The sequence below is a fragment of the Pseudopipra pipra genome, chromosome 4, assembly GCF_036250125.1.
Source record: "Pseudopipra pipra isolate bDixPip1 chromosome 4, bDixPip1.hap1, whole genome shotgun sequence".
Taxonomy (NCBI): domain Eukaryota; kingdom Metazoa; phylum Chordata; class Aves; order Passeriformes; family Pipridae; genus Pseudopipra; species Pseudopipra pipra.
In genome coordinates, this window is record NC_087552.1 from 63,328,328 (window position 1) to 63,352,137 (window position 23,810).

Sequence of the window (23,810 nt, forward strand, 5' to 3'; positions counted from 1 at the left end):
AACATGCAGAAGGAATTACCAAGCTAGCATACAAGCAAGATGATGTTTGTTGGCTGAAAATACCTAATCAAAATCTCCCTAACAAAAGCCCCTATATTCTTGCTTCCCAAAATAATTTAAAAAAAGTATTACGATGCTAAAATATTGGCATATATATGACTTTAAAAAAATACGCTCAAAATACAGGCTCAGTTTTTATTCTCAGTATACTGCCATTCCTATGAGACAAAACAAACCTCATTCCTTGTTCCTTACTGAAAACCCAAATATTTTATTGGATGTCACTAATGTAAACAAAATTGTGACATTTTGTCACAATTGTCACTATTGTCACAATTGTCACTATTGTCACTAATGTAAACTGATTGTGACCACAACTAGTAAAATGACGGTATTTCATTAAAGCACAGAATTCATTCAAATTCACTGCAATTATCCATTGATAACTTAAAAATGCACCATTTTTCTTTTTCCCATTATGTTTTAAAAATTACTATCCTTAAAGCAGGCAATTCAGTGATAAGAAGAATTACTTCATTCTAGTTTTAGCCTACATCACTGTCATAGGAGCTCCTAAGGCACCATACAATATTTTACATTTGTCTTTGGAATCAGCTAAAAACTTAGATAATGTATGACGGTTTAGAAGTACAACACTAAAATGAAATTTTTAAGTAATACAGATCAGAAATTAATGGACTGCTTTGCCCCAACTTGCAGAATGAATAAGGAACCAGCACTATTAGATGAGGAAACATCCAAAGCTAAATATCAAAGTGTTAACGAGAGATAAAACAAGGAGTGTATTATAAGCAAAAAAATATTGCATGTCTCTAATATAGGCACTAAAGTACTGTTCCAGCCTTTTTGGCCAACCAGCCTGCAGGACTGGTATTCATCTCACCCACCTCCAGTCCCCTATAGCTGAGCTAATCAGCCCAGGCTCCAGGCATTTGGGTCAGTGGATGCAACAGCCATACAACTAATTTCTGGAAGTCTGTTTAGGGGTGAGAATAATCAAACCCTACAAGTGCTCTTTTACACTCCTGAATAAAACAGGGAACTCAGGGCAACCTGGTGTAGGCATTCACATTACAGAGATCCTCTCTCAGTCAGATAAACTGCACCAGGAGTAAGAGAGGAGCGGAATGGGTTTGGAGTAATTAAACACACATATTCAATGAGTGCCAATAAAAAGGGGGAAAGAATAGATAAAAATGCAGTAAGTGCATCTGTGTAACAATGAGTGAAACAGAAGGTCTGGTTTAAAATTACATTAAATGAGATAATCTAAACAGAATTAGAAAGCACCCACTACTGACCAGTAGGGGCTGATCTGAGCCATTCACAACAATGTCTATCACCATTTCAATCACCTTTCACAGCAGGAATCATTGCAACTCTGAATACCTTTGTGGTCTATCTACTATTCTCATCCTGGAAGAAGGAGAAGATAGTTCAGAAGGTGAAGAAGGTTAGTGAGTGTTTGCTAATGAGTAACTACTTTATTCACTGCAATGTTCTGCATACTCAGAGGTAAAGAAAACAGAAACTGTGAGGAAAGAAAAGGAAGAAAGATACATATGCACAAGCTTCATAAGAATATTAAAAAACTTTAGCCTCTGGACATACCTAAGATATGAATCCTGTTTTATAGGTATAAAAATAATTCTGTTATAAAAATAAACCTATCCAAAGGTTTGCGAGAATATTTACCTTTCTAATCTATAATGTATCTGAATATAGTCCAGCTTTTTTTTTTTAACCTAGATAGATCCTAACTATCCCTGAAATAAATTAATACTAAAGTGACTTTAAAAAGTATTTGATCCTATTCTACTTAATATTCACATAATGATTTTCAGGATAAGTCTTCTCAAAGCCTGAGTTGCTATAAAAGCAAGGACCAATGTGCAATTTACAGAGGTAAGTACCCAATTATCAAGAAAAGACAGGAAATAATAATGCTGTTAGTTACCCTTTAAGAAACAAAATTACATCCATAGTCCTGTAATTTTTCAGCTTCTACAGATTTTATAGTTGCATAATACTGCCTTTCACACACTTACCAGGAGCTAATGGTAATACTGAATAAACAACATCCACTTGTCCTCACACTAGACCTTTTTATCAAATTCAGCTGAAGAACAGATGATCTTTAACAGCAGCTAAAGTCAAACAGCCCTAACTGGCCTTTCAGCAATATCAAGAGAGTTTCTCTGCTCTACCAAGTGGTCCCACTGATTACAGGTACGTGGTGTCTTTCTGGCAGCACTACGAACTGTCACACCTTAGACTCCAGGTACTTCCAAAATACGCTGCTGAACAGTAATGCAGACACCCAGCAGGGGCTCTCCTTTCTAGGACAAAAGCCATCTGTTTGAAAGCAGAATGTGCTCAGCAAGAGTAGAACACAACCTTTCAACATTTCTTTGTACACAGAAAGGTTTCCCTCTACTTAGTGAACCACAGAGACAAAACTAGATGTTCATTTGGATTGGAAGTCTTGCATGTCTAAGGCCTAGATGGAATTGTGACTTCTACAGGTTAAGCAATATGAATATAATAATTTTCAGTTCCCACAGATGGTTGTTTAAAACAGTTCAAAAGCCTAAGGTACTGCAGCAATATGTGTAAACAGACACTATAAAAAAACAATAAAGAGCAGTTAATCAAATCAAAGATTTGACTGATGATAAATGTAATAAATATGATGTAATAGCAGTGAATTCTTACTCTTCTAAAGCCTGAAGCATATTGCCAGGTTCTTCAAAGGACAGAATATCGATGATTTGGTCATTCATAATTATATCTTCACTGAAGAGATCACCTGAATTAAACTGAGAATGCTCCAGTTTGTGATTTTGGCTGAGTTCATGCTGTATCTCCTAAAAAAACAACAAAAAAAGAGAAAGTAGGAAAAAAAATTATAATGAGTAATTGATCTAATTTTGTTGCAGTTTATCTATGGGTGAGAAGGTTACTACTTATCATCAAACTGTAGAGCTGGAGAAGGTGTAAAGAGGTTGTGCAACTCAGATATGTATCTGAAATCAAATATACGACTTTTGTTTTAGGCTGATCTTTTTTAGTATATAACTGATCTGGAATACAAGTGAAGAAACGAATGGAGAACACAGAACACTTATGAAAGTTGTCTAGGAAGTTACCTTCCACTATGAACTTCCTTGGGTAATTTTTTTAAAAATTGCTGTGATACACAAATTATATATGGTAAGATTACAGCGTTGTGAGTGAACAGCATGAAAAACTAATTCTGTGCATAACATGACTCAGTTCGCAGAGATGCCCTTCAGATTGAGGGTTAATAAAATTACTATACAAAAACCCCACTAAAAATATCTGCTGCTAGGACCAAGCCGGACTTTTTTTACTACTTCATTATCACAGTTTCTTCTGTAAAATGAAGGAAGTCACATCCTTTTCATTTTAAGAGATTAACTTTTCAGACATATCATAAATAAAACATTGACGGTGTAACTTTCAACCACAGAAAATAAGGCTTCAAGTGATTTGTGAGCTACTCTGGTCAGTCCAGAGGGATGAGAGATCCACCACTGTCTGGGCAGATGAGGGGTTCAAACCTCTCAGCACACCTGCCTTAGAGGACTGCTCCCATCATGGTAATATTCTGACTGAGGTCTCTAGCTCCCTCCCATTGAAGTTGCTCTACTTTACATAAATACAAAAATAATTAATAGAAGCAAGGGCTGGATTTGGGCCAACTTGATTAATATTTATCAGATTCTGTATTTTTGCTCTCTGTTCCAGGATGTACTGAAATACTTTCTCCAAACAGGCAGAGCTTGGATAAAGAACACTGAAAATGCTCCATCTCCAAACCTGTCTGTTTTGCTTAATCACTCAAGAGATTAAAGCACATCCAACGAACTAAGAAACCAAAATTCAAATCTCTATTCCTGATAATAAAAATAGAAAAAAAATTGTACCCAATTCTGCTATGCTCAAGGCAAGTTGTCTACCCCCTTGGCAACTGTTTATAACCCAGAGACATTGTGCCTCTAATTTTGAGGGATAGAGAGAAGGAAAGGAAATGAAAGGAAGTTAATAGCCAAAGGGTAATCTCCCTGCAATCTAGAACCAACACCCAAGTACTGACAGCAGTTGTTTTGATCAGGTTATCATTCTTACACTCACCTCTAAATCTGATTGTGCTAAAGAATACAGGTTGTAGAGACTACATTACCTGTGAAGCAAATCCACCACTTGGTGGCTTTTTATTTATCTTAAAAAACTCTTCAGACAATCTGTTTTAGCTAGCAAGTTATATCATCAGATATGATTGATGAAAAAAATTAAATAAACCCTCACAGACAGTATGACTCACCTGGTTTTTACTACAGAAACTCCATTTTAATATTTGGGTTCGGTAAATGATGAGAAAAACAGCACATGTCAATACAAGGGAAATGAAAAAAGCGATGAAGAACCCTGAAGCAGTGATGGCATGGCTGTACATAATCTGAAATTAAAAGACCATATCATAAAAACTACATTAAAAGTACCTTTTAAATACATATAAAATCAGATCATAACTAATTCCAAGATTATAACTGTAAGAAACATAGTAAATTATTTTTAAATGGCTTCACACAACTTCAGGGTTTCTCAGCATTATGTTATCTAATCACTACATTTGAATGAATATTTTCAAGCAAAAATGTATTTTCCACAGGTTTCAAAGTTAGCATGGTTTGTTACATTCCAAATTCCCGTGTAACTCAAAGCAACAAAACTCCCACAGATCAAATTTTATGTGCTGTGACTTTCGGGTGTCCAATACTTAATAGCCTGTTTCCAAAGTCACCAAACTCTTCTAAGTCTTTTTGAAATTAATGTCATTTGATGTTGCTCAGAGGCTCTGAAAGTCAGTCAGATGCTGGTTACCTTTAACTAATGGCCATTTCTTGATTCAATAAAACTGACCACAGGGAAAAAGTACCAATATGAGTTCAAGATAAACATGTAACTGGCAGTTCACAAACCCACCCAATTTATATGCACCCTTGCAGTTTCTGCATTAGCCTGAGTCAGAAAAGAGTAGCAGGAGTACTGGAACAGTGAGTCAGATAACAGCTTTGTAGGCCTTTACTTTAGCTCTTAACTTAATCTTTAAATTGAATTGCATTAAAAATTAATTTTTACTTCATGCTCCATGTAGCAAAAGTTAATTTAGTGTTTGTTTAGTTCTATGAGATCTCTGGATGAAAAACATAGCACAGCTATTAGTATAATGTTTCACTAAAGCCTAATTACTCTGCTGGGGCTAGGAACTGTAAATAATTTACATGTTGCTTGAAAGATGGGTGGGTCATCTCTTGGAGCAGAAATCTGACAGTATTCCATGGAATCAGTGGTAATTCTGCATAGGAAGCAATAATCAAATATGGTCTACAATTTAAGAAAGGTTTATTCCAATTTAATAGCAAATTTTATCCTTTACTGCCTATTTTTTCTTTTTCTGATGTTTTTGTACACTGATAATCTGTCTTATCTCTAACTGACAGGAACTGCTTCATGTCAGACTTTGTTTCACAGGTTCAGCTTCTTAAAGCTGGTACAGCTGCTCAGCACTCATTGATTTCAACAGGTTTTTAGCTGAATTAGGCAATGATGTCAGTATCAAGAACATCAAACATTAATACAGCCTACTGTTTCACAGCTCCAAGAAGATTCACAGTTTACTTCACAGTATTGTACACTCAGAATCAAAAATTGCTCTAACTGACAGAAGTATGCTTAAGTTTCTTTATATAGTTTGGGTTTTTATACTTAAAGAACATGGGCTCTGGAAGGACAGTCCATGTCATTGTGGGGGCTGTAAAGTCCAGGAGGAGAACACAGCTGGTGCTTAATGCCATCTGAAAGCACCATAGAGGAAGCTGCAGGGCAGGTGCCAGAGTCTCAGCTCAAGGCAGGACCAGTGTTGGCCCTGCAGGTCAACCTTCAGACCACTGACACACCAGTAAGCCTCAAAAGCTATTCCCTAAGCTAACTTCTAAAGCCATCCTAATAGTGGGAAGAAGCATTACAGGCCCAAGTTTCTTTCAAAAACTGCTGTGCTCCGACTGCTCTGCATGATTCTGAGGGAAGCAAGCCTCACAAAAATCAGATCAAAGTAATTGTCAGCTATCCTATGCAACATGCTCAGATGGGAGAACTTCCCTTTGCCCTTTTCTCTGCAGCTTCCCATTCAGCATCAAACCCACCCAGCCAAGGGCAGAGGCACACGGAACTCACAGCCCCTGAAGCACTAGAGGAAGACATATGGCACAGACACTCAGATGAGCAACACTCATATTTTTTTCATAACCCACAAAATTACCTTGTCACAGGCAACCAGTTACTTTCTTCCAGCAGCACGAAAGAGAAATCTACAGGGTTTGTAAAACTTTAAAGAACAACAGAGTAGCCAAGTGTGCAAGCAAACCATGTGAAAGCTGATGGGACCAACCTAACATAGCACTCCCTTGACCACGTAATTAGTTCTATTTTCCATCCCTAAAGTCAACAATTTGTATCCACTTAGTCACATATGTGTGTTGGCTTCAACATAGCCATGAACAGGCCTAAATAGTGATTTTTAATAAATAAATCTGAGATGGAGAGCATTTTTGACAGCTGAAGAGATGAATGAAATACAATATGTCACACCTTTTTCACTTAATCCTAATTTCCTTGCACAAACTGATTTCATTCTGAAACACCTTATGCTTGGCCACAGCCCAAAGCCAAATACTATGCACGTGAAACATGGTACGTTCCATAATTTCTGAGCTTTATTTTTCAAAAATTTACAGTATTTTCCATACACCTTTACCACACATCTTAATTACAAAATCTGTTCATTTACTAATTTCAAATGCAGCTGAGGTAACTTTACCCACTGATAGAATAGTCCCTAAGAACTTTTAGAGGTCTAACTATCAAGTTCAAGTTGGGAAAAAACCCAAACACACTAAAAAGGTTTTACGTATTGTAACAGATTGCAGAAATTTCCATGGTGGGCTGAGACCAATGTACCTTACAGTCCTAGCTTAGACATCACCAACTGCTGCAGATCAATTCACACCAAACTTTACAGAAAACCATTCATGAAGCTATTTTTATAAGCCAGTCAGCTACTGCATGGCTTACACCTTTAAGAATAAGAGTTTCCAAAAGATACATTTATGGCAATTCAATGGGTAATTCTTAGCTATAAAAATGTCCAATCCTTTTAAATATTGCTAGATCTTTATCCAAGAATGAATTCTCTAGCTTATGTATAATTTTACTTTATATCATATTTAATTATGGCTTTCATTTTAACAGAATGGGCACTTGATCTTCAATTATGAGAAAGCCAAGTCTGGAAATATATCTATTACAATAATAGAAGCTGAGAAGGCAAAGATCCCCAGCAGAAGAGAATATTGGAACAAGAAGCCCCTGTGCACAACCTCCAGATACACTACTTATTCCAAAAAAATGAAAGGCAAACATTAAGTTTGCCACTCTTACTGCAGTTTTATTTCTCAGGCTTGTGCATCAGCATCATACAGAAACCTCTTCTCAAGAGGTGGAGGATAACCTCACCCTCTTGTAAAGGTAAAAAGCTTTCTCATGGTGACTATGCACAGGAGCAGGTGAGCATATTCCTCACTGCAGTTTTCTGTGCCTGTACAATTCTTCAAATGAAAAAACATAGTAAGGAGTATAATGGCATTTTTAGATTTTCTGTATTAAATATTGCTGTTTCAAGACAAAAAAAGACCCCTTATATTGAGTCCTGTTTTCTTCCTCTTAAAAATCTGAGAAGACCGAACTTGTGTATGATTAACAGCCAATAGCTGAGTGATGAGACATAAGTACATCAGTACCTCCTTAGCTCCTAGGATTTAGTTTAGATTGTCCAGAAGTATAAGCAGGAGAGTCAACATAATACCAAATCACAGGATTTACCTTGGTCTTTTTTTCTTCAGTTATGGTGAATGATGCTGTCAACGACACGAGATGTGTTTTATTCTGAGAGATATAAAAAAATTACCTGTATTAAGAAAAAGAAGAGCAGAATCCACTGGCAAATAGCCTGGAGTCTCTAGAAAAGCCTCTCCTTAGAAGATAAGCTATACTTCTCATTAAGCATAAAGCTAAGATAAATCTGATAGGAAAATGCAGTGTACTTAGGGGTAACATTAACACACATGGAAGCAGCTGCTCTGTGGGATACAATCCCCTTCTCATCACACAGATGCATATCCCAATGTACACAGTATTACATTTTTCTGTGCCTATAAAATCTGGGTTGATTGAAAATGCCCAGAACAGGAGCCATAGTCAGTGCATATGTTTTTACTCTTATGTTCCCTGTTTGAAGTCTTCCTTTCTGCTACTCTAGTACCACTCTCATGCACATTGGAGACTTTTTCCTCCAAAACTTTCAGTCTCTCATAGACTACAGGAATAGATACATAAGTATGTGGAGGACACCTATTTCCAGGATATAAAGAAATATAAAAAGTAGAAAAAAAGCTACAGGACAATAGACAACCCAAATTTACTTAAGAAGGTCTATGACCTCCTAAGTTGTGAAGAATAACTCATGTTTATAAATTTTTATATTTATAAATATCACAAAATATTTATAAATTCATGGTAAACAATCAGAACTTCTCCTAAGAACTTCATTTCGTTAGGTAGACAAGAACCACCTTTTTTACACAAAAACTGTGAAGAGCAAAATAAAGTTGTGAAGGGAATACCTGTGATGAACTGCTGAAAGTTAGTTTTGCAGGCAGTGTCAAGATCCTACCATCCCACATTTCTTTTGCATCAAGAAGTGCAGAGTAGTTGATTACAAAGTGTTCTCCACCTGTTAAACCAGAGAAAAAAAAGCCAATCTTATAGATTAAGCAGGTGAGGTACATCTGCCAGTGCAGTGGTGGCCTCTAACTAATTGTGTCTGCATTTTCTTACACAGAACAGGAGCTAACTGATTTGAAAACAACCCAGTACAGCTGCATGTCTTCTTTCACGCAAGAAGATGGGGTCAATCTCAGAAGAGCTGAGTACTCAGCTGAGCTCAGCTGCAGTTAGAGATGCTTGCCAAATTTGAAAAGAAAGTTCAATATAAATAAAACATTTGAGGAGCTTTTTAGACTGTGCTTCCTTGCCAGCAAAAGTGCTCTCCTAGGAACCAAGCTGCAATAAACTTGGAACACTGACTGCAAGGGAATTCAGCAGAGGAGGCAGCCAGAGCCCACCAGTATAGTCCAGAGAGGAGGCATATGGATAGATTTGCTGTCTGATGAAAATTTCTCTAAGATCCCTGGGGAAGGCTTTGGACAGCACTGGAGCTTTCCCTTCTGACACAGCAGATGTCCCACACCCAGAGTAGACAGTTCCTGGCCAGCTGAGCCCAGCAACATCCTTAATAACTGCTGCCTTGAAGAACCCAAGCAAATTTGGCCCAGGATCTGTAAATTACATTAAATGATGCTGCAATCTGCTGAAAAGCATCATTTTTTGATACTAAAACTCAACGTGATGTATTTACAAATATTTTTTATAATAAAGCAGAGAGCCTACATTAAAACCACTAACTGGCTGGTTCTCCTCCTGTTGAAACCACAGAGAAATCAGACAGATTTCAGCTGAATTTTGATGCATGGTACACTGGAGTACTGAAAAATTATTATGGCTAACATTCAGCACAACAATACATAGGCCAGTGTAGGCATAGCCCTTCTATCCAGCCCTAGTGGCAAGGTATGGGCTGAATTCAGAATTAACACAGTAATGACCAAACCTCAAACTATGCAGAAATCTGTTCTGCTGGATTTTCTTCCACTGCACTATTTTTGATGCTGATCTGTACAATGTATATGGGCTGGAAAAGCTAGCTTCAGTTCCAGATTCAGTAATTATAAATAAATTAAATAATGGCTCCAACTTAGCTTACTAGATCAGCTCTGCAAGCCATTTTTTAATTCTTTCTCAGGGGCCATTGTTTCTTGGGAATCTCTGTTGAGAGCCAGCAATTTCGTGACATTTTCAAAACGACCAGCCCTGTAATCAGTACCACTACTCACACTGTTGTTATTAAAAATGGAGCCTGGCTACCCATTTGCAATCAGACAGCAGCCCCAAGTCTTCTCATTTCCCTTATCTATTTGGAAATCTTTTGCCATAAAACTATCATAACCATAGATTCTTCAATCATAAACAGGTGCCAGTGAACTCTTCTGAAGCTCCAAGAGAAATATCGTTACCATCAAAAGCAAGCTGCTAATTTTTGATGTTCTTGTGCTTAAGAAGAAGGAGATGAAGCAGACTGACATCAAGACTGGAACAAGTTTATCTCTGTATTACTTGCTCGGTTTGGAAAGAACAGATACTGAGAAGAGCTGCCTTATTTCTAATGAATCATCTTCCCTGCTTGCATGGCCCTTTGCAATTCCAATGCACCTCAATATTTCAGCAAGCCGACCTGCCACACTTGGCTAAAGAAGACTCAATATATGATTAAAATGGCTTGTGCAGAAGCTTTTAAAAATATCCAAAATGAACAAATACAGTCATAAAAAACTCTTTCATTTTGATGGCAGCAACTTTTACAGGTACAAGGACCCACTTCTGTGCCTGTTAGATTGGAAGCAGTTCAAAGGTGGGAGTCAAACTGTGAGTTAACAGAATTGGAAACTGCAGCTCAAAACCTTTCCCAGTTTTTCACCTCTATTAATAATCAAAGAATTTAAACCACCACAAATAAATAAATATTGTGATTTGAACAGATGCTCTTCCACATGTTTAGTCAGGGATACTTCCCTGCAGATTTCCTTACCTTGCAAGAATCTTTTCCTGTAAATCTGTACACCATCTGTGGTTGTATTCCCACTGGTTTTTTTAATGTGTAGACCAGTGATGTTGTCCAGGAGGATAAGATCCGTAATATTTGTTGAGAGCAATGTGTTGGTGTTATTAATCACAAGTGTAATGTATGCAGTTTGAGGGTCATGCTCAACATCCACCTGAAAACAGGAAATATTAGTATTAATGGTGCAAAACAGCTCTTATGTGCATCCTAACAGCAAAATTTGTATTCTTGATTACAAATAAAACTTCATTATACGTGGAAACTTATTTTCTAAAGGCATTCTGAGTGACCTGCAAATGAAACTACACTCAGTTTGATCTCAAACTCCCACAGAGATTTTAATCTTTGGTATGTCAAGCTGTTGCTTGGAGACAAAGTGGCAGAAAGCCAGAAGTTGGAAACCCAGCTCATGCAGAACCAGAAGGGTAATCAAGAATCTAAGTAACCCCATGATACCTCATACAACAAAACTGGATCATATCTTTATAACTACAGTCTGAAAAATTCTTAACTTTTAACTTTTGTACCATGAGGATATTTCTTTTCCAAGCTGCCCTCACTACAAATTCGTTCTCTCCATGCAGTGTTGGTCTCTATTTCCCTTTTCTTCACAGCAACCACACTCTCTGAAAGACGCCCTGTCTTGACTTGCCCTTCCCATGTGAGGGCAGATGGAGCCACCAGTGGACTTGGAAGTTTATGGCTCTGCTTCCAGCCAGTGGTGAAGGTCATAGGCTGATCACCAATCTCTAGCAACATGCAGTCATGCCATTTTATTTATTTATTCCATTATGCCCTTAAGTCTTACTGAGCAATTATACCCTCTAAATGAAATTACTTTGAGCGCAGAGTTGCTTATTGACCTCTCACCTTCTAAATTGCCTTCTTCTATGTGCTGGTTTTAGCTGAGGTACAGTTAATTTTCTTCACAGTGGCTGGTATGGGGCTACATTTTGGACTTGTGCTGAACGCAGGGTTGATAATACAGGGATTTTTTCATTATTGCTGAGCAGGGCTTACAAAGAGCTAAGACATTTTCTGCATTCCACACTGCCACACTGGCAAGGAAGTCGTGGGTGCATGGGAAGTTGGGAAGGGACACAGCCAGGACAGCTGACCCCAGCTGACCAAAGGGATATTCCAGACCACACAACATCAAGCTCAGTATATGAACTGGGGGGAAGAAGGAACAATGAGGGATGTTTGGAGTGATGGTGTTTGTCTTCCCAAGTCACTGTTATGTGTGATGGGGCCCTGCTCTCCTGGGGATGGCTGAACACCTGCCTGCCCATGGGAAGCAGTGAATTAATTCTTTGTTTTGCTTTACTTGTGTGCGTGGCTTTTGCTTTCCGTACTAAACTGTCTTTATCTCAATCCATGAGTTTTCCAGCTCTTACTCTTCCGATTCTCTCCTCAATTCTGCTGGTGGGGCAGTGAGCGAGCAACTGTGTGGTATTTTCATCTCCACCTGAGGTTAAACCACAATACCCCATAACTCGTATTAAACCAGAATTGTCTAAATCTTTATGAGGCCTATCATAATATGGTGACCTATAGTATAGCCATGATGATTTATGAGGCTTCTAATAATAACACTAAATTAACACTTCTTTAACTGATGAAATTATGATTCAGGCCAAACTTTTCTCATTTTAGACATTCCTTTTAAGGAAAAGTCTACACTGCATAACGACACCAGCAAATATAAAATAATAAAGCACTCCCCATGGAAATGAGTTCTCAAAATATGAATTGTGATAGAGTTCAGAAATCACCAGAGTTCACGGCAGCCATAGGGTTCGACACACACAGTTTCACTGTGCATCCCTTATCTGTGCATTTCATACTAATTCAGCACAGTTTTAGAATGACTTACAAATCAATGAGAAGAAACAGTTTAATGAAATTATTATTGCTTAGGTTGCATTTTGCTTTTAAATGGCAAAACTCCGAACTATTTATTGGACTAGATGCTGCAAACAATGTACAAAAATGTATATATTCATGCATGTATAAAAATAAGCTTATTTATATTTGTGAGGAAACCATTACCAATGTCATATGTATATATATCATGAATTATACCCCAAAATTTATGAGACTTAAAATCATCAAATATTAAAAATGTGATATATTTTGGGCAGATTTTCTCTCTCTCCTAGTTTCTGAACTGGCATGATGCAGTCAACATTTCAGCCTTTCATCTGCAATCACAAAGGCTAGAAATTTGCTTTAAAAAGCACAAACAAAATGAAACAAGAAAAAAAGTCTCATAAGACACATAGAGAAGATCCAAATACATAAAGCAGACACCATAACCCAACCACAAAACCAGAAAAATATACCTCGAGAGATTCAAGGTTCAAACTGCACAAGTTCTTAATACTGTATTATGCTCCACAGTAAGCATGGATGGGCTTCTGCAGACAAACATATGCACCAGCAAAAGTGGAAGCTGGAGAAATGCAGAAGTAGGAAAACCTTTTCCTACCTTTGTTTTCTGATACCTTTCCCTTGCTATTCTGTGAGCTGAAGACAAAAAATAAGGATTTCCAGGTCTCTTCCTGTGCTTCTAATCAAGCACAAATGTATTCCTTTACATTTGGGGAGAGGAGATGTGAATAGTAATTTAGATAAACCCCTGTGGTAAAACCGACAGAGAAACAAAAGCATGTGTATATTCACAGGCAGGTGAGGGTATGTGGCAGCATGAGTCCTCTTGTCCCCAGTGGGAGGTTTAATGCACACATCCACACACAGTTCATTCTCTTTCTCCAACCAATCTTGCATTTTTTCTTCATTTTTTCATTTAATAAAATTCTTAATTTAGGGGTTAAACAAAGCCACCCTTCAGAGGAGTCTCAATCATACTGCCTATCTTCTACCACAATCTTCCTCAGGTGGCCAAAAGACCACATTTGTTGCATTTCTGATTAATATTAAACACATGGTTGTCACTCTTTATTTTTGACTGGCTGTCAGACTTAAGCTAAATTGCAAAGGGGTTGAAAGAATTTACTTTTTTTTTTCCCCTGAAAAGCAGCAGATGAGATTAAAGCAACAGGTAAGCTCTCAGGTTTGACTGCTCCTAGGAAGAACTCCTCCATACACCACTTCTTTTGGCATCAGCGACCACTGCCTATCTTCTTTAAGTTGCTCTTCTAATTTGCCTGAAGATGTTTTTTTCCTGCTTTTGGAGCAGATGGTTAGGCTATCAACCATACAGAGGACCAAACCCAATGGTAGTCACTCACAATGCATAAGCACCTACTCTCTGCTTTTCTTTCTGCTGCTGATGTGCATCATCTGTGTCATCACCCGCTGCAAGAGATGTCACTTAAGTACTTGGGAGAGTGGAGTGAAAGAGCACGGACATGACAGGAGAAAGAAAGGAGGAAGGAATTTCCATGGAAGTTGAAAGGAATGACGGATCTTTGTTAGGAATAAGTCAGATGAACGAACTAGAAACAGAAAAGGAGGGGAAAAAAAGGATTATAGAGTCATTGATAATCTCCAATGCACAAATGGTAGAAGGAGGAAAATGTGCAAAATTCACTTTTTTCCACCTAAAACAGCTAAACACCAGCATAAGCCAGTCTGTCTCTTAGCATAAAAGCATCTGTTCAGATGAATTAGGATTGAAGTATATGACAAGGTAAGCCAAGGAAAATAAAATGAACTGCAGTTGAAGGTGGAAGACAATCACATATAATTATATCATTTTCAGTAATTTACAACTAATAGCACTGCAAAAATATTTCCTGCTAATCTCAGCATCTACAACAGATGACCTTTGATTTTGTACAGCAGGATTTTGTAATTTTTCATGAGCCTGTGTAAGGCTGTGCTGTGAACAGCAGAAAGAAACAACATGCAACTATCTCAAACTGTTTTTCTGAGAGGCTCTGGTATAAAAATTGGGAATCTACAGCCAGAAAAGCAGAATATTCTGTGTTATTGCTCACTGTTCAGCCTCATTAATTATGTTATGCTGCCATTTCAATAACAACATTATAGGTAACTAGTGCCACGAGATGTGATGCATATTCATTCTTCTCTATGCAATTGATCTGGTGCAGGTTATAATGTCACCTCTTCTGTACTGGTTACTGAATCCTCTATCCTCATATGCAGCACCTCAGTGGCTGAATTCAGATTGATCTTAAAGTTGGAGGCACTTTCTCTCTCCAAGGGATAGATAAGATGAACTGTCTGTAATTACAAAAATTCAGATTTGCTTCATTCAGTGTAAAAAAAAAAGGGGAAAAAAAAAGAAAGGAAAAGTAACAGTTTAGGTACATCTTTCAACTTATGCCACATAAAGTAAAAGTAAAATGGAAGGTTAAAAAGTTTCTTATAGCAAGGAGGTCTTTGCTCTTCTTAAGCATTTACACGAGTCAAATGAAACTTTTTTTTCATTAAATACTGTGCTATAGGTGAATCCCACTGAATATGCAGACTATGACACAATGGCTTTTCTATGGCTGTGTGGTGGATGCTCAAAGACACAGTGAGCATCACAGGGCTCAGTGCCTCATCCTTCGAAAGAAGTCCACACTTGACACAGGTAGGGCACCCAGGGCTGGGCCAGGAGAGTATCTCAGAAGGTTTATCTCATCCTGTAAAATTTGTCGCTGTCTCTACCCAGCCTTGTGGCTGATTATTCTAGAGTTCACTGGGATTTGTCCATTTACACTTTTATAAATTGACTGTGAGGTTTTTACTTTGACCACAGTCTAAAATCCCTTAAAGCTCGAGAGATTTTACTGACTTCTATTTTGAATCAGCATTGCAAAACTGTGCCTCTTACAGAGGGTGTGACCTTCTTAACCATCAAAATGCACACACTCCCAAATACTCAGCATGGGCATAATTCAGTTTACACTTTTTAAAGGACATTTGGGTACAAACTTCTTACAAAATTAACAAGATAAATGTAAGAAAACTTACCACACCACATTTCTGAAGGGTTATTCCAAATTCAGAAGACACTGACATATTGGAAACATCTTCAAGCTATGGAGAGAGGGGAAAAGTCTAAACAGTGTATGAAAATACTATAATTCTGCAACACAAGGTAAATTATGTAAATAATGAAATTATTTTAAAAAAATTTAAAGGTACCAATCGCCTTCAAATTTAAGAGGTTTTTTATCGCAACAGTTATCTTTTTTTCTAGTGCACATTTTTAGGAACTACTTATTCCCACAAGTAACTACTAGAATATTAATTGATATATTCATCTTTTGGCTATCAAATTCAAAAAATTCCCTAACAAAATACACTATGCACAAACTTTTCATCAGACTATACAGACCCTTTTAATTTACCAAGTGTCTATCAGAATTTATGCAGCAATCACATAGCTGTGCCTGTCAGAGTAATTCTTTGGAAGTCTCACAACTAGTTGGTGTTGCTGGTGTCATCTCAAATGAATGTAATTACCTGAGACAGAATCAGAAATACACTAATTTGATAGTAAATTTGCAACAACAATCACTTTTTATAGGATTGCTACAGTCTTCACAAATATTAAAAGTGGCAAACCATCTTTTACTGACCAGCTGGTGGTTGAGATCTGACTCCCGTTTGAACAAAATCTTCCTTGTCCATGAGGGTACCAAAGCAAACAGCGAATGGCTCCACTGGTTGTCCGAGGCTGCAGAAGTCACGGGCTGGTGAGGGGCTTTGTTTGCCCACATGGCCAGAGGGAAGGGCCCTGATGAAAACCAAGGTAACACTCAGCATTAGAGCTAAAGCTGGCTCCTGTGCAGCAGCCACTTTGGTGCAGATTCCAGCCAGGGATGGGGCTCATGGTACCTGACTGTGCATGCAGTGACCAGCACTTAAAGCACTCAAAATCATTAGAGACAACAGAGATTGAGGCCAGACAGGAATCAGATGGGATTTGCCCCTCAAAATCCAGCAGAAGTTAAAACAAAGCTCTTTCCTGCCATGGGAACACCCATATACCCCACAGAAAACTCCTTGCCATTTAAATGTAAAGTGTCTAATGCATGAATCAAAAGGTTTCAGACTTAAATCAACTCTTAATATTTTCAATACAAAGAAATTTTCAGCAAAGCATAAATAATTGAAACACTCTACAATGTGAGAGGCCTCAGTGCTAAAGGTGTTCTGCTTCAAAGATACAGTCTGCCAATTAAGCATTGACTATGCCAATACATATTCAGAATTGAAATACTTCTCTGTTGAGAAGTACATTTCAGTTGAAGTGCCATCAAATCAAATGCTTCTCAATTTAGTAATCAGCAATATAAATGCTACCTTATACTCTTAAATTTTTATGAAAAATTAGTCAATGATATCACACAAAATAACTGGCATAGTTTTGAAATCATATCACTTTGATCTACTAAAGTAAAAGCACCCATGACATCAATAAAAGGAGCTTAGACTAAAAATTGATAATTTAATATGATAAATTGTCAAAAGGTAAAGCTGCTGAATTAAGATAAAAACGTCATGAAGATTTCAAAATTATAGCTATCTGTCTGTGTTTACAGAAGACACTTTTTTACTGTTTACATAATCATTTTCATTTATTACTTATTTTTAAATCTCATATTTTAATCATCAGCAATATACATTAACATGAACAAAAACTCTCATTGAAAAGCAAATATTTGTGTCAAATTACTTTTTTCTATTAAAAGTCTACTATATAGTAATGAAATATGAAAAGCTGAAGACATTAAAATCTCATTAATACGAGAAGCAGCATTTTTTTGAAAAGCCCCTGCTTTGTTGGAAGAACAATATAGAGAAATACTATTAGCTGCAAATAGAAAAGGCATGCACAGAGCATTCAGAATTGGACCCTTAAAAGGAGCCTTTAAGTCATTGATGCCCATGAATCACTGAAAATAGTTCTGTTAACATAACGAATGAGATGCAATCCTGTTGCTCACAGAGCCCTGGTGGACAGTGCACCTTGGGGAGCCTCCCTGTCTTCCCATGCTGGAATAGTTTGTTTTTTATTTGGGAGGGAGTAGTTTATACTGGACAAAATTGTGGATATATGGGCTAGGGAAAGCTAGTGTTTATATTTTATGATCAGTTTTAATTCACTTCTCTAAGTTTTATTTAAACCACTGTTAAACAATGCAACAGACTTGGTATAATTTAGGGGCTGTAAAAATAACATGGCAAACTCAGTGAGAACAGGACTATGTCTAATTACAATACCAAATGCCTGTGTATATTTGGGATTGGAATTTTTTCAGCATAGTCACACATGGCATACTTCTATTTCAAGACTAAGCAAAAGCCCAAATCACTCAGGATGACACCAGGGCTGAATTATAAATGCAGTACAGACCTGCTAGCTACCAATCTGAGCCCACCTGGCCATGGCACTCTCCAGTAGATCCAACTATCATACTATATCCTACCTCCAATGGCTCTAGACCTGTTTCTGACTACTGAATCAAGCCCCTTTGCAGGTTTGTATAGATATTTCCAAACACTGAAAAAGAATAATTTCTTATATGATGTGTCATATATTATTGCAATTGCCACCCCATTCCTATGAAGGTGGAGCAACAATTTTTTTGTTCTTGCCAGACTACAGGAAATGCACTTTCCTTTACAATAAACAGAAAACCTGAATGACATGGAGATTCTTTGTGGGGCTTTGAAAGAATTAGAAGTCAAAATGGCAAAATGTATGAACTGGGTTGAGCAACTACTACCTTTAAAGTGCTTCTTGTTCAGCAGATCATTTCCTTCTGAATTTTGGATGAGGGCAGTCAGCCAACAGGAAGTGGGTAATTGTTTCATAAAATATCTTTTGTTCTTGTTCCCATCTCCATCAGCACACTCAACTGCACTTCTCATGTGACAGCAAATCCTGATACTCCCCCTCTGGAGGGTATCAAGTCCACAGTAATCAATTTAATTAACTGATCATGTTCCTTGACTCTGAATAAATCTCCGGATTACTAATTACACAGATGAGTTTGTTTTCAAGTTGTGCTTTGTCATCATGTACAATTCCAAGATAATGTACCCAACTCCCAGCAGAAGTCTCCAGGCATGTTATTTGGCTGCTCCATCATCAGTAATTGGAGATTGGGGATTTTGTGGGGTTTTAACATTATCTTAAGCAGCCTCAACTGATGATGATGACAAGGATGTTTCTGCAAATCCACTTGTATCTTCCCAGCACTCAGTGGAAGGTTTTGCTTAAACAGATTTAACCAGTATGACACGTGTCCATACAGCAACATGTGCCCCAGCCTTTCTCCAGAATTTTTCTCATCCTTCCTATTAATTTTTAACAATATGGTCTGTAATACCCTGGTTTCCCTGTCAGTTAAATAAAATAACTTTTTCCTGATCCCCCCATATTTTAAGTGTCACTAGAACAGCTGACCTATAAGAATACAACTGCTTTTTCACATAACTTGCTGCATACTCTTAATATCAAGAAAATATAATTGTATTTATCAATTCACCTGCTGCATCTTTTCAGGTAAGTTCCTAGATGGATTGTAAATGGCTGATGACTCTTGAAAAACTGGCACTGAATATTTGAGAAAGGACAGTACAGGCAAAACACATTCTGTGGTTTTCACATATACTCTAGATTTCTGTTCTGGATTTTTTGGTTTTTTTAACAAATAATTCATCTGAGTTTGGAAAATACTAACACTTGACTAAGAAGCAATGAGCTGTTTTTTGGATACCATGCTGCTCAGAAGTGCAAATAGTTTCCATGGTGCCACTGCCCCTTCAGAAGTGCATCCCAATTCTGACAGTGACTCTGAGGTCTCCTTGTTCCTTCCACTCTTTTCTTTTTACAGCTTCAATCCTTGCCATTTTCCTGGCTGTTTCCAGAAAAGCCATTACCAGGGCTGCATGGTCTTCACTTTCATTAGTTTCTAAATGGAAACTATTCCTATTCCTTTTAGAAAAAAAACCTGCAAAGCAGGGGAACAGTTTCAGCTTTACACACAGCCCACACAGCCCCCTTTCAGCTGGGCTTGCCAAGCTCCCACCAGGCATTCCCAGACTACAACGCCTCAGGCCAAAACATTTCCCAGCAAGTAAACTAGCAGAGCATGAGGCTCAACCTGAGACTTTCCTGCAAGCATCTCTAAAGATGCCAAGTGAAAAAGTTCATCAAAGAAAGGCTTAGTTTCGCTTTCTTTTGAGATGTGAGACAATATTACCACCTTTAAGAAGAAATTTTGTTTTGTTTTTCTTAATTAAAAATTCCACATTTTTACAATGTACTATCAAGTTGTTAAATATTTTATCTTTCTTCTAATTAGCACATTAGTAAAATGTTTTCCCATGATTTAATCCTACATAAACCCAATATAAACAGATATGCCAGAACCCTGTCTTAAACTGCATATTCCTAGCTAATTACTAGTACTGCTGGGTCAACTTTGTATTGAATTACAAAATGAAAACATGAAAATAAATATTAATATAGATGAAACAGCTGTAAGATTGGTGTAACATTTTACTACTCATGTTACTGTAGCATTCATTCAGTCCCACATATGTGCAGTGCCACCACCATGTGAAATGACAAATGCACAATTGATCACAACAGTCTCTGCCATTTAATGCTCAATTTTCTTTGCTGTTCTCCCTAAGTAGTTATTTGCTACTCCAGCTTTGTGCACTATTGCTTTGGGTGGTGACCTCTTGCTATTTTTGGCATCCAGCAGCCACACTCAAGGCATAGGCAACAGGCCTGGGAAGGAGAGCTCCCCAGTGCCAGCTCTCACTGCACTTGCTTGGTGCTCAGGGAGCGCAAATACTGAGGATCAGACCTGGTACAGAACACACCTACTGCATGGACAATGCAGCAACAGTGTGTCTGTGTTCACACAGACCGAGGGTAGAAGGATGGGTGTCCAAGAAAAATTGTTTGTGGTCACTATACTGTCCTTCACTATGAAATTAGTTCTGTGTAAGGACACAGACCTGTCACAACACAAGCCTTTAGCGCTGAACTAAACAGGCTGAGTCCTTTAACATGTTTGCGGCACAGACAGCCTGTCATTAGAAGGGTAGGTACAACATCATGATAGAAGTTCAGGTGAAGGTTATTCTTGGCTATGGCAATTTAATAGGATGATACCATGGAAAATTAAAATAGTCGTACAATAGGTTTGCAGCAAAGACTCCAGTATGTCCTTAAGACTCCTGGTACCTTTACAGCCCATCCTAATCTGCCAAATTATAGTAAACCAGTGAAGATTCTGACAGTTTGTGAAATGTCAGATTCAGAATTAAAAATTACCTGACACTGAGAGGAAAAAAAGCAATATAACTAAGACACTAATTCTAATTCATAGTTCTCAAGGGCTGAATATTTCAATACAGATTCCACAGTCTCATTTGCTTTCCAACACCACAAATTATCAGCAAAACTCTGAACAACCTTGCTTTATTTCAGTGGAGAAGAAAGGAGTTAAATATACTTGCTTACTGTATTTTTTTTTGTTGTTGCTCTAAATTACTCCTGTCTTGAAAACCATCCAGGATATAAGATCCAATTTGAAGTCCTTTCAATTACACACAACAATGAACAAGCAAAGGCAGCAATTTACTGGATTTCAGTTTTGAATGTTGCCATTAGCTTTTCTTGTTACAATGTCAAAGGAACTACGGGCATCAACAAGACAAAACAAATCTACTTTCCAGGCCTGTTTTGAATAAGTCAGAGCAGACTCAAAAATCCATTGTGTTCCCCTATCACGGGAATATTCTGGGATTGTTTTTCTCATCTTATCCAGAAACAACTTGAAAAAGCTTCCAACAGTAACACTGAGATCAGTGTGCTGTCACAAACCATTTTACACTTCAGTACACTGCCAATTTCAGTGACAAAGGTTTTATGCAGAAGTTCCCATCTCTCTGCTTTCATCGAGAACTTCTTCAGTAAAAAGTAAAGAGTCTAGAACTCTGACTAGGTAAGTCACTACAAGCTTAGCTTAAAAAATCATGTTTATGAATGGGAAAATTCTCCATTATAAAATCAAGCATATAATTCAGTGTTTATAGCAACCCCTCATTTAACATATATATTTACCTACTAACAAAATGCTAGTTCCACAAAATCATAGAATCGTTTAGGTTGGAAAAGACTTACATGGAAAATCATAAACCTAGGACTGTCAAGTCCATCACTAAACCACTTCCCTAAGTGCCACATCTGCACATCTTTTAAATACCTCAGGGGATGGCATGGGCAACTCAACCACTTCCCTGGGCAGCCTTTTCCAATGCTTGACAACTTCCTTTCAGGCATTTGTAGGGAGCAATAAGGTCCCCCCTAAGGCTCCTTTTCTCCAGGCTAAACACCCTCAGATCCCTCAGTCACTCCTCATAAGACTCACTCTCTAGACTCTTCACCAGCTTCGTTGCCTTTCTCTGGACATGCTCCAGCACCTCAATGTCTTTCTTGTTGAGAGGGGCCCAAAACTGAAGACAGGATTCGAGGTGTAGCCCCACCGGTGCCCTAGTCCTGCTGGCCACACTATTTTAACCACTAACAAAAAGGTACTGCATGTCAAAATCCTCAACTTTTTCTTTAGTGTCAAAAGGTTCTTCTGACATTTAAAACTGCACACATTGCCTCTCTCAGTGGATGGTACATGAACGGTTTGCAACCCATCAGAAAGCAAGATGCGCACAGCAAAGATGACATTGAATAAATACTGGAGAAAAAAAACCAAAACAAGAAACCTCAACAAATCTGAATTATCTGCTTTCGTATTTAAATTAATAAACTCATTTGTGAATTAGCCATGGCACAGGGCAAAGAAATTAGAGGTATCTCACTAGATGACTGCTTCAAATTCTTGTGTAATTTCTTGGCAAGTACATGTCATGAAATCATCTCTTGGGGAACTGTGGTGATGAGGAGGTTTATTGCAGACACTGTGTTGCTCTGTTAATGTGCTATATGAGAATGTTGTAACCTTTCAGGGTGCTCATCTCTACCACACCTGAGTGAGGTAGAACTCTATTTATAATACACATATGAAGAAAAGAAAGACCAGAGACTCAGAGAAACCAACTGATTTGTTCAAATTTACACAAAGAGCCTGTGGCAGTCAGCCCTCAGATGAAGGGCTGACTTGAAGTCCCTCCAAGCTGTAAGGGACTTCTCTAAATATTAGAGCGCCCTATTTCAATCAGATTAGGCAACCACACTGGAGATGCTCAATGTACCTGAGATCACTGACAAAAATACTTGATATCCACTGTAAAGAGTATAAGCATCCCAGCAATACTTCTAGCCCCACTATGTCAATAAGACTTTAACAACTTGGTCTAGGACAAAGTGTATTAGTTATTGTAATTGCAGAGGTCTTTGAAAACAGCTTCAAAAGTAGGTATTGCAACAGTGTTAGTAAATGCACAAAGGTTAAGTTTGCTTCTGAAAAGGAACAAGGTCTCAATCAGCTTTAAGTAATATGGGTTTTTCACAACCCAGGGAATGCTGGACATCAGAGGGTGCTCCCCTACACCATTACGTTCCAAGAGGAAAAACGGCTCCTCCCAAAAATTAAAAATTATTCAGAGCAGGGTACAAACTAAGGTCTTCTCACAGGGGCTTCATCCTAGATCAGCTGTACAGGGAACCTAGAGCACCTTTCTTCCTAACTTCTGAGCAAACACTCCTCTGTGACTCAAGATCAAGAGTCCCACTGATGACAGCAGGCCACCAGGGCACAGTTCCAGTCCCCTGCTCACTTTCACACCCATGCCCTGTGAGTGCTGGGACTCCCACAATGCTGAAAAGAGAGATGAAACAGTTACATACCTGCCATTCCTAGGTATACCATTTCTTTCTGAAGCCACAGATTATCTTTAACAACCTAGAAGAGAGCAATTATAAAAAATAACTTTTCATAAA

At 37.9% G+C, this 23,810-nt stretch overlaps 1 protein-coding gene across 4 annotated transcripts in view; it reads right to left on the bottom strand.

Moving 5' to 3' along the window:
• EVC2 (EvC ciliary complex subunit 2) overlaps positions 1–23,810 on the bottom strand; it is a 75,676-nt gene that overhangs the window by 48,393 nt on the left and 3,473 nt on the right. For 3 of the 4 annotated variants that reach the window (XM_064653254.1, XM_064653253.1, XM_064653252.1), the window contains exons 2-9: positions 23,718–23,772; positions 16,462–16,619; positions 15,851–15,916; positions 10,868–11,054; positions 8,787–8,896; positions 7,987–8,049; positions 4,370–4,504; positions 2,737–2,888 (exon numbers count right to left, since the gene is read on the bottom strand). In XM_064653254.1, the coding sequence (XP_064509324.1) occupies positions 2,737–2,888; positions 4,370–4,504; positions 7,987–8,049; positions 8,787–8,896; positions 10,868–11,054; positions 15,851–15,916; positions 16,462–16,619; positions 23,718–23,772 (926 nt within the window). The remainder of the gene's footprint in view (positions 1–2,736; positions 2,889–4,369; positions 4,505–7,986; positions 8,050–8,786; positions 8,897–10,867; positions 11,055–15,850; positions 15,917–16,461; positions 16,620–23,717; positions 23,773–23,810) is intronic. The other variant, XM_064653255.1, reaches the window with a different exon arrangement.